Source organism: Trichechus manatus, unplaced genomic scaffold, assembly GCF_000243295.1.
Source record: "Trichechus manatus latirostris isolate Lorelei unplaced genomic scaffold, TriManLat1.0 scaffold00103, whole genome shotgun sequence".
NCBI lineage: Eukaryota > Metazoa > Chordata > Mammalia > Sirenia > Trichechidae > Trichechus > Trichechus manatus.
In genome coordinates, this window is record NW_004444039.1 from 7,218,396 (window position 1) to 7,231,202 (window position 12,807).

General features: G+C 40.9%; 1 protein-coding gene across 1 annotated transcript in view; it reads left to right on the plus strand.

The window, feature by feature from the left end:
- Positions 1-12,807, plus strand: part of STMND1 (stathmin domain containing 1) — a 114,711-nt gene that overhangs the window by 92,138 nt on the left and 9,766 nt on the right. Inside the window, exons 2-3 of the mRNA XM_012557451.1 lie at positions 5,118-5,298; positions 11,729-11,880. Coding sequence (XP_012412905.1) covers positions 5,118-5,298; positions 11,729-11,880 — 333 coding nt within the window. The remainder of the gene's footprint in view (positions 1-5,117; positions 5,299-11,728; positions 11,881-12,807) is intronic.

Consider the following 12,807-nt stretch of genomic DNA (forward strand, 5'->3'; position numbering starts at 1 on the left):
CACTCAGCTGCATTTTAGTAGTCCCAAAGGCACCTCAAAAGAAAGGCCTGGTGATCTTACTTCCAAGAAAACGAACCTTTGAAAACCTTGTGGAGCACAGTTCTACTTGGACACACATGAGGGTCACCATGAGTTGAAATCAACTCGACAGAAACTGATTTTTCTGACTTTTCTTAAAAACACACACACACACACCCCTGATCATTTTATTTTACTTCCATGTGTAAAAATTCCAGAAAGTATTCCTTGGCGTTCAAAATAAAATCAAGTTCCTTTACTTGTTACAAAAGGCTTCCCTTTCCCACCTCGACTCCTACCACTTTCCGTCTCAAACAATCTGTTCCTGCTATCCTGGAACAGGTCAACTTCCTGGGTACACAAGGTTGTTTCATACCCATCTTTGTGTACTTTTCCCACTGTCTAAAATCCTCTTTTCTCCTTGCCCACTTGAAATTCATTTGTCAAAACCCAGTTCAAGCATCTTCTCCTCTTTAACACCTTTCCTTACCCCCAATAAGATACCAAACTGAATCGCAGTGTAATACGGCTGGGCTGCAAAGCATGGCAGTTGGAGGGTTCAGTCCTGGGTCTCTTGGAAGACTCAGGGGAGGGCAACCCGTGGGCCAAAAAGGTAAAATCGATAGACACAAGAAGAATAACTGGAAGACAGTACTTGGTAGAAGTTGTGCGTGTTCTCTTGTCTGGAGATGCTGAGGAGGCTTCCTCTAGTATGTGTGTCTTGGGCAGAGAACAGGTTGACTGGTAACACCACCCACTGTAAGCTTTGGCTTCTAGTGAAATGAGAGGTGGGAAAGGTACAACCCAGACAATGGAAGAGGGGTCAGCAGTGGTTGAGAGGAGACACTAGTTAGAGGAGATAGGAGAAAAGTTTTCCTGGATATATTCATGTTAAAAAAAAAAAAAAAAAATACCTACTCTCAAAATAAATGGCAGTTCTTTAAATTGAATTAATTAGCTTATGAAGACCATTTTGTTGTAAAACTGTGAAAATTGGACATGGACCAGCATTTGGACGCTGGTGGTTTGATATATCATGGGTAGGCCCTTTTTACACTTTTTGTTTGTTTTTTCCTATTTAAAAGCAGTGAAAGTATGGTATGAAGACTTAGACACCCTCATAAGGAGAAAGCGGTGTTGTTGTTAGGTGCCGTCGAGTCGATTCCTACTCATAGTGACCCCATGTTCAATAGAACGGAACACTGCCCGGTCCTGCACCATCCTCACAGTCGCTGCCATGTTTGAGCCCATTGTTGCAACACTGTGTTAATCCATCTCCTTGAAGGTGTTCCTCTTTTTTGTTGACCCTCAACTTCATCAAGCACGATGTCTTTCTCCAGGGATTGGTTCCTTCTGGTAACATGTCCAAAGTAAGTGAGACAAAGTCTCACCATCCTCAATTCTAAGGAGCATTCTGACTGTATATACAATTTATTTTATTTTTTAACAGCTTTATTGAGATGTAAATGTAATGCACGTACCATATGTTATGGATTGAGTTGTGTCCCCCAAAAATGTTTTGTAAATCCTAACCTCTATGCCTGTGTTTAAAATCCCATTTTCAGCTGCTAACCGAAATTCAGTGGTTCAAAACCACTAGTGTTAGATGTGGCAGTCTGCTTCTGTACAGATTACAGCCTTGGAAACTCTATGGGGCAGTTCTGCCCTGCCCTATAGAGTCGCTAAACTACATACCCATTAGCAGTCCATCCCTATTCCTTCTGTCCACAGCTCCCAACCTCCGGTCTTAAGCAACCACTAAATCTAACTCTCTATAAATTTTCCTATTCTGGACGTTCATATAAATGAAATGGTCTTTTGTGACTGGTTTCTTTCGCTTAGTATAGTGTTTTCAGTTGATCCATACTGTAGCGCATATTAGAAATTTATTCATTTGTATGCCTGATTAATATTCCGTTGTATGGGTATGCCACATTTTGTTTATCTGTTCACCAGTAAATGGACATTTGGGTTGTTTCCACTTTTTGCACATTCTGAATAATACTTATAAGCATAAGTATGCAAGTTTTTGAGTGGTTGTATGTTTTCATTTCACTTGGGTATACACCTACGAGCGGAATTGCTGGGTCATATGGTAATTCTATGTTTAACGTTTCGAGGAACTCCCGGACTGTCTTCTGAAGCAGCTGCACCATCTCACATTCCCACAACAATGTGTGAGGGTTCCAATTTCTGTACGTCCTTACCAACATTTGTTATTGTTCGTCATTTTTATCATAGCCATCCTATGTGGTATGAAGTGTTACCTTATTGTGGTTTTGATTTGCATTTCCCTGATGACTAATGATGTTGAGCATCTTTTCAAGAGCTGATTGGCCATTTCTAATTTATGTTTAAAGATTATATAAACAAACACATCTGAGAAGTTATATACTAAGATGTTAATAGTTCTTCTGCCTAGGGGATGGTACATATTATTTTCTACTCCGTGTCCTTTTGTATTATTCAATGTTTTTTTTTTTTACAGTGACTCTCCGTTACTTTTATAATCAGCAAAAACAATAAAGGTAGTTTCATTTAAAAAAAATTGACATGTCTAACAAAGGTCTGATCTTTAAAATATGTAGGAAAATCCAATACTTGTATAATCAGCAAAAACAATAAAAAGGTAGTTTCATTTTAAAAAAATTGACATGTCTAACAAAGGTCTGATCTTTAAAATATGTAGGAAAATCCAACATCTCTACAATAAAAAGACAATAATTCAATTAAATGGACAAAGCATATGAACAGACACTTCACCAAAGAAGACATTAGGCGGCTAACAGACACATGAGGAAATGCTCGCCATCACTAGCCGTTAGAGAAATGCAAATCAAAACTACAAGGAGATGCCATTTCACCCTGACATTACTGGCACAAATCAAAAAAAAAAAAAACCAGAAAATAACAAATGTTGGAGAGATTGTGGGGAGACTGGAACTCTTATGCACTGCTGGTGGGAATGCAAAATGGTACAGTCATTACAATCATTACAATGGTACAATCATATGGCGCTTCCTTAAAAATCTAGAAATACAAATACCATGTGAAACAGCATTCCCACTCCTAGGAATATATGCTAGAGAAATAAGAGCTGTCACACGAATAGACACATGCACACCCGTGTTCATTGCAGCATTATTCAGAATAGCAAAAACATGGAAACAACCTAAGTGCTCATCAACAGATAAATGGATAAACAAATTATGGTATATACACACAATGGAGTACTACGCAACGATAAAGAACAATGATGAATCTTCGAAATATCTCACAACATGGATGAACCTGGAGAGCGTTATGCTGAGTGAAATGTCAATCACAAAAGGACAAATGTTGTATGAGACTGCTATTATAAAAACACATGAAAATGTTTCCACACAGAAAGAAACAATCTTTGATAGTTACAAGGTAAGGGAGGATTGGGGAGGGAAAAACACTAACTAGATAGTAGATAATTGGTAACTTTGGTGAAGGGTAAGACAATACACAATACTGTGGAAGTCTGCACAGCTTGGCCAGGGCAACATCATAGAAGCTTCACAGACACATCCAAATGCCCTGAGAGACTGAGCTACTGGGCTGAGGGCGAGGACCTGGTCTCGAGGGACATCTAGCTCAACTGGCGTAACATAGTCTATAAAGAAAATGTTCTACATCTAACTGTGGTGAGTAGTGACTGGGATCTTAAAAGCCTGCAAGTAGCCGTCTAAGATACATCTACTGGTTCCATTCTGGATGGAGCAAAGGAGAATGAAGAAAATCAAAAACACAACGGAAATATTAATCCAAAGGACTTATGGACCACAGCTACCACAACCTCCACCAGACTGAGCCCAGAACAACTAGATGGTGCCCAGTTACCACCGCTGACTGCTCTGGCAGGGATCACAATAGAGGGTCCTGGACAGAACGGGAGAAAAATGTAGAACAAAATTCAGATTCACACACACACACAAAAAGGCTTGCTAGTTTGACAGAGACTGGAGAAACCCCAAGAGTATGGCTCCAGGACACACTTTTAGTTCAGTACTGCAGTCACTCCTGAGGTTCACCCTTCAGCCAAAGATCAGACAAGTCTGTAAGGCCATCAGTAACACACATGACAGACATGCTTCGTAGTACAATAGTGTCTACGAGACCAATGGGCACAGCAGCCCAAAAGCAAAGATGAGAAGGCAGGAAGGGACAGGAAAACTGGGAGAACAGAAACAGGGAACCTGGGGTGGAGAAGGGAAGAGTGTTGACACATCATGGGGTTGGCAACCAATGTCACAAAACAATTTGTGTATTAACTGTTTAATGAGAAATTAATTTGGTCTGTAAACGTTCATCTAAATCACAATTTTAAAAAATGGGAAAAGCTTTGTTTTAAATTTTTTTAAATCCAGCAATACTTCTACTTCTCACACTTGATGGTTATGAACTTGTTCATCATGGTATCCTCCTATAGACTAGCTTGTCCCCGGTAGGTTCATATTAGATACTGTATTAGTTTCCTATTGCTGCTGTAACAAATTACCACAAGCTTAGTACCTTAATACAACACAATTTATTCTCTTACAGTTCTGGAGGCCAGAAGTCCAAAATTAGTTTCACTAGCTAAAGGCAAAGTGTTGGCAGGGCTGGTTCCTTTAGGAGGTTCTGAGGAAAGGATCCTTTTCCTTACCTTTTCTGGCTCCTAGAGCTGCATCTCTTATATGTCTTAGCTCCTGTCCCTTCCTGCTGCCAGCAGCAGCATGATGTCTTTAAATCTCTCTCTGCTTCCATGGTCCCATTACCTTTTCCTCTTCTGCTGCCACATCTCCCTGTTTCCCTCATAAAGGAACACCTGTGGTTACATTTGGAGCCCACCTGGATAATCCAGGATGATCTTCCCATCTCAAGATCTTTAACTCAGTCACATCTGCAAAGTCCCTTTTGCTATATAGAGTAACATCTACAGGTTCTTGAGATTTAAACATGGATATTTAGAGGCCATTAATTAGCCTACCACAGATACTTGGTGGCTAAATAGTCACATTGCTTTCATTTTCCATGATACCACTTTCTAAGAAATTTTGTCCTTCACAAAGCTCTTCCTTCCCTTTTCACAGGCAGATGTTGGTGAGATTCATTCCGAGGACAGCTGCAGACCCCAGATTAAGGCTGCGTTGTCCAAGGACACTGTGGGCAGTGCCGAAGGCCTGGAAAAACCAGCCCAGATGGGAAGCTTACCCGGAACCATTCCAGAAAGTTCCCCATCTCCTAGTGAACAAAACGGAGGAGTACATTCAGGTGAAAGCCTACTCCTGTTGATCTCCACAAAATACTGTTTCTCTAAAGATATTTTATAAAGGTATGCTTTGAGGGCCAAGCAACACTCAACGATAAGGTCGTTGTCTCAAAGATATTAAAATTTAACCTTAGGCCTTCATTACGTGAGTAAGTAATGCTAGCTATGAACTTGTTGAAGAGGTAATTAAAACCATCTTTATTTTTTTGGTTTCGTTTTTTCACTAAGAATCATCATTAGGGTATGGGAACAGGTCTTAGAAACAGGAGTAGCCCAGACGAGAAAAACCTGTTGCCATCGAGTCGATCTGATTCATGGCAACCCCATGTGCTTCTGAGTAGAACTGTGCTCCATAGGGTCTTCAATGGCTGATTTTTCAGAAGTAGATTACCAGGCTTTTCTTCCAGGCACCTCTGGGTGGATTCGAACCACCAGCTTTTCAGTAGTCGAGTGCTTCACTGTTTGCACCACCAGGGACTCCAGGAATAGCTCAAAAGACAAAAAACCAAACCCATTGCCATCAAGTCGATTCTGACTCATAGCGACCCTGTAGGACAGAGTAGTACTGCCCCATAGAGTTTCCAAGGAGCGCCCTGTGGATTGGAACTGCCGACATTTTGTTCAGCAGCCATAGCTCTTAACTTCTACGCCACCAGGGTTTCCCAGGCTTTGGTTAAATTCCTTTAAATTCCCACTGTGTTAATACCCTCCAAGAGAAAGGTTTACAAATGTAAAAATAAATAAAACCTACATCAAACTGTTTTCCCTGTCTTTCCCTACCCAAAATACCAGCAAATATGTAATAAAGAAATCTTTCAAATTGAACATAAAAGAAGTAATTATGACCTGGTGTGCTATTTAGAAACTATTTGAAGTTTTTCCTGTGGTGTATTTCCCTTTATTTGAGTTACCCCCTGGTGTCGATTTGAGAGATTTTATTTATAGTCTATCAGTCTTTGGAAGAAAAAAATTGAACTTAACAGAACTCAAGGAAAAGTACTCTGTTTTACCTTTTGGAAGGAAATTCATTTTATTCCTTGTTTCTGTAGTTTCTCTCCTGGGTAGAAGAAGTTGGGATTGGAAAATAGATGTGTTGATAAATGAGAGTTTTTTTCCTTTGACTTCCATGGATAATCGGGTTAACACAGATTTTATATTCATCCTCGTCTTCTGGGGTTGTTATGGTGTGGAGTGACCCCTGAGAATGAGGTGGGAGTAAGGAAATGCGACACATTCTCTTCTGTGCGTTAGGTCAACCCGTACATTTCTCCTCCCTGGTTCATTTGATGTGACTTCGCCCCAGTTCGTATAGATGGCCAGGAGGACAGGGACCGTGCTGTGTCCCAGGACACTCAGTCTAGCCAGGTGTAGACTGTTAAAGGCAGTCTGGGAAGGGTGGCAGGTAAGCACGGTAGGGCTAAGAGAGAACAGCTTGGGGAAGGGACTTAGGTTAGTTTCCTTGAGCTGCCGTAACAAAACACCACAAAGTGGGTGGCTTATGAGAACAGCAGTTGATTGTCTCACAGTTCTGGAGGCTAAGCGTCTGAATTCATAGTGTTTACAGGGCCATGCTTTTCTCTGAAGGCTCCAGGGGCTGATCCTGTCGTGTCTGTCCTGGTCTCTGGTAGCCCCAGGCGCTCTTCGACATTCCTTGGTTTGCAGCTGCATCTTCACGTGGCCATCCTCCTCCTGTCTGTGTCTGTGTCTCTTCTCTTTTATAAAATTATTTTAAATAATTTTAGAATTTAAGAAAAATTGCCAAAAATAAAGAATACCTATCTTCCTTCACCAGAATTCCCCAAATGTTAACACTTTACCATGTTTGCTTTATCATCCTGCCTCCTCCTCTCTCTCCCCCCATATGCAAGAACGATTTTTTGAGAGTAAGCTGCAGACACAATGCTCCTACTTTACCCCTAACTACACCAGTGTGCATTTCCTAAAAACAAGGACACTCTTTGCATAATCACAGTACAATTAATAAAATCAAGAAGTTAATATCGACATAGTACTGTTAATCTAATTTGTCGCCTGTATTCAAATTCTGTCAACTGTTGCACTAATGTCCTTTACAAATAAATTTCTGGTTCAGGATTCAGTCCAGGATCACATTTAACTTAGTTGTCATATGAGCTTCGTCTCTTTTAATCTGGAATAATTCCTCAGTTTTTCCTTTTTTTTTATGATCTTGATATATGTGGAGAATATCCCCCCATCAAAAAAAAAAAAAAAAACCCATTGCTGTCGAGTCAATTCTGACTGGTGGCAATCCTATAGGACAGAGTAGAACTGCCCCATAGGGTGTCGAAGGCTGTAGTCTTTATGGAAGCAGACTGCCACATCTTTTCTGCCACAGAGTGCTAGTGGATTCAAACCGCTGACCTTCTGGTTAGCAGCCAAGAGCCTAACCACTGCGCCACCAGGGCTCCTTGTGGAGAGTCTAGGCCACTTATTTTGTAGAATATTTGTCAGTTTGGGTTTGCCTGATAGTTCCTCATGATTGTATTCTGATTATGCATTTTTGGCAAGAATGTAAAAAATGATAATGTGTCTTCAGTATGTACATCAAATGAAGAGTTACATGATACCTATTTTTTACTTTTATTATTTTTTTGTCATGCAGAAGTTTCTTTTTAACATAGTAAAATTTATTAACCTCTTCTTTTATTGAGTCTGGATTTTGAGTCATCAGATGCCTTTCACTCAACCAAAATTGAAGAGGAATTCACCCATATTTTCTTACATGATTTCATTTTTTATACTTCAGCTTATAAAGAATTTTAATGGCATGAGAAAATGCTATTGTAAACATTAACTATGTGGGAAGCACAACCATATGTCTGATATGATGCCAAATTTATAGAAACAAACGTTTCTACGCTAACAGTGGCCGTCTCTGGGTGGTGAGAGTGTGTGCCTGTTTATTTTCTTTTTCATTCCGTTCTGTTTTCTACAGCGAGCGTGGGTTACTCTGACAATCACATGGATGCGCAATGTTCAGCATTTCCCAGTACTCTCCAATGTCCCAAGAAATCATGAAAATAAGTTGAAATGACTGACATTTTCCAGGGATGGCTATATAACTTAGCTTCTATAATTGTTAAGCCAAATACTTTAGTAGACTCAGAGAGGAATGGATCAAAATGGTAAAAATAATGTGATAATGTTAGTGACGGATGTCAAGGATGACATTTTTTGTAGAACCGTCCAGAGTGAGAAGTGAGGGACCACCAGTGGGAAACGTTTACATGACATATTTGGGGGAGGGTACGTAGGGTCACTATGAGTCGGATTTGACGCAACAGCAATGGGTTTGGTTTTTGGTTTTTACAGTGAGCGGGTCAAGAACAAGGGGTGAAGGTCAAGCCAACTTCAATTCAAATCCTTGTTAATTCACTTACTACGCATGTCACCTTGAGCAGATGGATTCGCCTCTCATATCAGTTAATTTATAAACTAGTGATGTTAATACCTCTCTCCCAGAGCTTGTAATGAATTACATGTTATAAAATATATATAGTACTTAGTATAGTGCCAGAACTCATAAATGCTCAGTAACTAGTAAGGAGCCCTGGTGGTGCGGTGGTTAAGTGCTAGGCTGCTAACCGAAAGGTTGGTAGTTCGAAACCACCACCCACCCAGTGGGAAAAAGATGTGGCAGTCTGCTTCTGTAAAGATTTACCGCCTTGTAACTGTGTGGGACAGTTCTACTCTGTCCTGTAGGGACACTGTGAGTCAGAAGCGACTTGGCATTATTATTATTTTTTTTTTTTGGCATTATTTTGACCACCACATGTCCGTCAGTTTGTTGTACTGTGCTGCCTTGCGTGTTGCTGTGATGCTGGAAGCTACGCCATCAATATTTCAAATACCAGCAGGGTTGCCAATGGTGGACAGGTTTCAGCGAAGCTTCTGGACTAAAACAGACAGGGCAGAAGGAGGGCCTGGCCGTCTACTCCCAAAAACCTTATCACAACGGAACATTGCCCAATATAGTGCTGGAAGATGAGTGAGTCCAAACATGTCAACCATCATGAAGATGGCGCAGGTCTGGGCAGTGTTCCATTCGGTTATACATAAGGTCACCATGAGTTAAAGCTGACTTGACCGAGTCTGGGGCACTGGTGGTGCAGTGTTTACTGTTGGGCTGCTACCAAAAGATCGGTGGTTCCAATCCACTGGCCAGTCCTTGGAAACTCTATAGGGCAGTTCTACTCTGTCCTATAGGGTCGCTATGAGTCGGAATCAACTCAACGGCAGTGGGTTTGGTTTTCTTCAGTTTGACAGCCGCTAACGACAATGACAGTTATTTTGTGCCTTACGGATAAGCCCACCTTCTAACAGAATCATTCTAATTCCTTGAAGGGGACTCACCTCTAACCTTTTTCCTGAATGTTCCCCCATTATTTCAGTCTTCTATTTTATTTATCTGGAAGACACGTTTTTAACACTATATACCAAAATCTGTGTAGAGCAGTTTAAAATTAGATTTTGATTCATTTCAAGCATGAGCAGAGGTAAAAGAAACAGCTCTGTAAAGGTAACAGTCACAAAATGATAAGAAATTTGTTGGAGTTACTTGCAGTGGTCAATTAGAAAAATCGTTTGTAACCAGTAGGTTAATATAGTCAGAAGTGAGAGACATCTGGTTAGTGGGGATTTTTTTTTGTTTTTCTCTGTCTTCCCACCACAAACTCATGGAAGCTGTCTTTGTTGCCTTTCAAGGTGAGAAATTTTCATAAAAAGCCTCCATCCACTAAAAGAAATGGACTTGGTTACTATCAGGACTTCGTGATGCTCACAAAATAGAAACTAGCCCATTACTGAGGGCTCTCTGTTTCATCATCTCTGACAAGAAAAGCGAAACTGTGGAGCCCGACAACCCACGCGCGTTTATTTCGTAAAGCAGCATTGTGAAAACGGCTGTCCCTTTGCTCAGTTAATGTAATTGAGTGATTCAGATTGAGGAGGGGGTCCCGCTCATTAACGCCGTTGATAAAGGCTCTGCTAAAAACTGTTTCCGGGTTGATTTTTAGAATCCCTAATAAAAATTTAGTTCCTATCACTCTATTCCAACTCGGATTTGGTCCAAAGATTCTTTTCAAAAAGGTGTACTTTTGCTCATGCAGATTTAGCAGCAAGCGTAATTGTAAACTCAGGGTTGCAGACCTAGAAATCTCCTGGCAACATTTTGCTGTTGATCCTTTGTGTACAAAGCATAGAAACCAAACTGCAACTCCCTAAGAGTTACCAGAAGACTGTCCTTCTTCGCTGTGGTGTAGCTTCTCTCATTCTTCGCCGTGGTTTAGCTCCGTAATTAGTGCAGGGAACTGTGTGTTGTCTTACCCAGGTGTATAAGCGTTGTTACAACAACAAAAAAGTAGTCCATAGCAGCACATGAAAGGCATTTCGTTACGTTAATATGCCACCTGCTGAATAAACAGTGTGTGATGTTGATGTGTATCCTCTGTAAGAACATTAAGAATTTGAACTTCAAAGGATTACAAATACTTCTAATAGAAACAGATCCTTAAGAGTGTTGAGGCTAAGAATGTTTTAAGTAAGAATTAAATGAGGATTTAATTTTAAAATGAGATAAATGTCTTACAAAGAATATACAGTATTCATTGCATGTGTGAATTCTGATTTATGAATTTTCTATCATATAGACACTTATTTCTTACTAGAAGACACTGGCTTATCCATTCCTCCTTTATGACAAGGATCACACCCTATTTGTAATAATTTAAAATTCTAGGCTTAAATAGAAATACTTATTTGCAGTTTTTCACTCTCTGTGAACCTCTTATAATGTGATTTGATACAGGCTCTGGGCATGCTTCATAGCACACTTAAAACAATCGTATGCATTCCAGTGGATGAAAACATCTGACAAATGTTCCAAAGTAACAAAAATAATTAAAAAAGGAACACGAAAAGGATTTTTCCCTTCTCCCTTCAAAGATGAGAGTTGTTCTTTTAATCGTATTACATAAAGGCACGCCTGAAAAAATAAGAAGTGGGCCACGCTGGGCCGTGGAGCTGGCCCTGGGAACAAACTTTTTTTGGGGGAAAAAAGATTTCTAACTTCATTAAACGAATATAATAGAGTCCTACTACACAGGTAGAGCCCTGGTGGCGCAGTGGTTAAGAGCTCAGCTGCTAACCAGAAGGTTGGCTGTTCCAATCCACCAGCTGCTCCGTGGAAACGCTATGGGGCAGTTCTACTCTGTCCTGTAGGGGCGCTATGGGTTGGAATTGACTCGATGGCAATTTTTTTTTTTTTTTAAAAACGGAGTACACAGGCATGGTCTTTTATAACAGGTACACAAAATGTAACTGGAATGCCATTAAACAGCATGATTAATAAAGCATCCATTTAGCATTGGCTTAAAGTTTGCTTTCTCCTTTCTTTTCCTTTTCCTTTGGAAGACCTAGCACCCGGTGGATTCATCAGTAAACCCCAGCCCCTGGAGAATGGGGAGCGGCCGAAGTCGTCAGACATCCTGGAGGAACTAATTGTTCAGGGAATAATACAGAGCCACAGTCAAGTCTTCAGAAATGGGGAGTCATCCGATGTCATGGCAAGTAATTTTGAAATAAACATTAGCTCAGAGTTAAAAGTAGTAATAGAATCTGATTAATCACCAGTATTATTTCTGGCATATGCCTTGTAGAGTGACAACCCAGATTACAGCATTTACTAAGCCAGTCTGTCCTCGCATAAATGCTCCCCCCCACACACACACCATCTCTTTCTCCTGATTCAGGAATTGCCCTAATCATTCATGCTTAATGAACCTAACAAAACATATATCTTAGGTTTTACTAAATTTGAGACCCAATAAACCCTTTCACTTAATAACATGCCTTCATTCTTTCAGCCGTTTTTATTGTGACTGCCCATGTACTAGGCATCGTGCCAGGGCATTGAGGCTATACAGCTGAATCTGGTTTACTGAATGAGGAAGCAGGCCTGAATGCCAAAGCTAAAATACACGTGCTTATACATGGTGGAAAGAGAGCCCTGGTGGCGCAGTGGTTACAGTGCTTGGCTGCTAACCTACCAGCCGTTCTGCAGGAGAAAGGTGTGGCCGTCTGCTTCTGTAAAGATTTACGGCCTCGGAAGCCCTATGAGGCAGTTCTACACTCTTCTATAGTGTCGCTGTGAGTTGGGATCCACTCAAAGGCAGTGGGTTTGGTCTGGATACGTGAGGGCGGGGCATTGCTGGTTCAGTGGCAGAATTCTCGCCTTCCGTGCCAGAGACCGGGGTTCCATTCCCAGCCCGTGGACCTCATCTGTCCAGCCACCATCTGACTGTCAGCGTAGGCTTGCGTGTTGCTATGATGCTGAACAAGTTTCAGGGGAGCTTCCAGACTAAAACTAGGAAGAAAGGCCTGGGAATCTACTTTCGACAATCAGCCGATTAAAACCCTGTGGATCACAAAGGTTCAATCCACAACCAGTCTTGATAACATAGGAACAGGCAGCATTTCATTCCGCTGTGTAT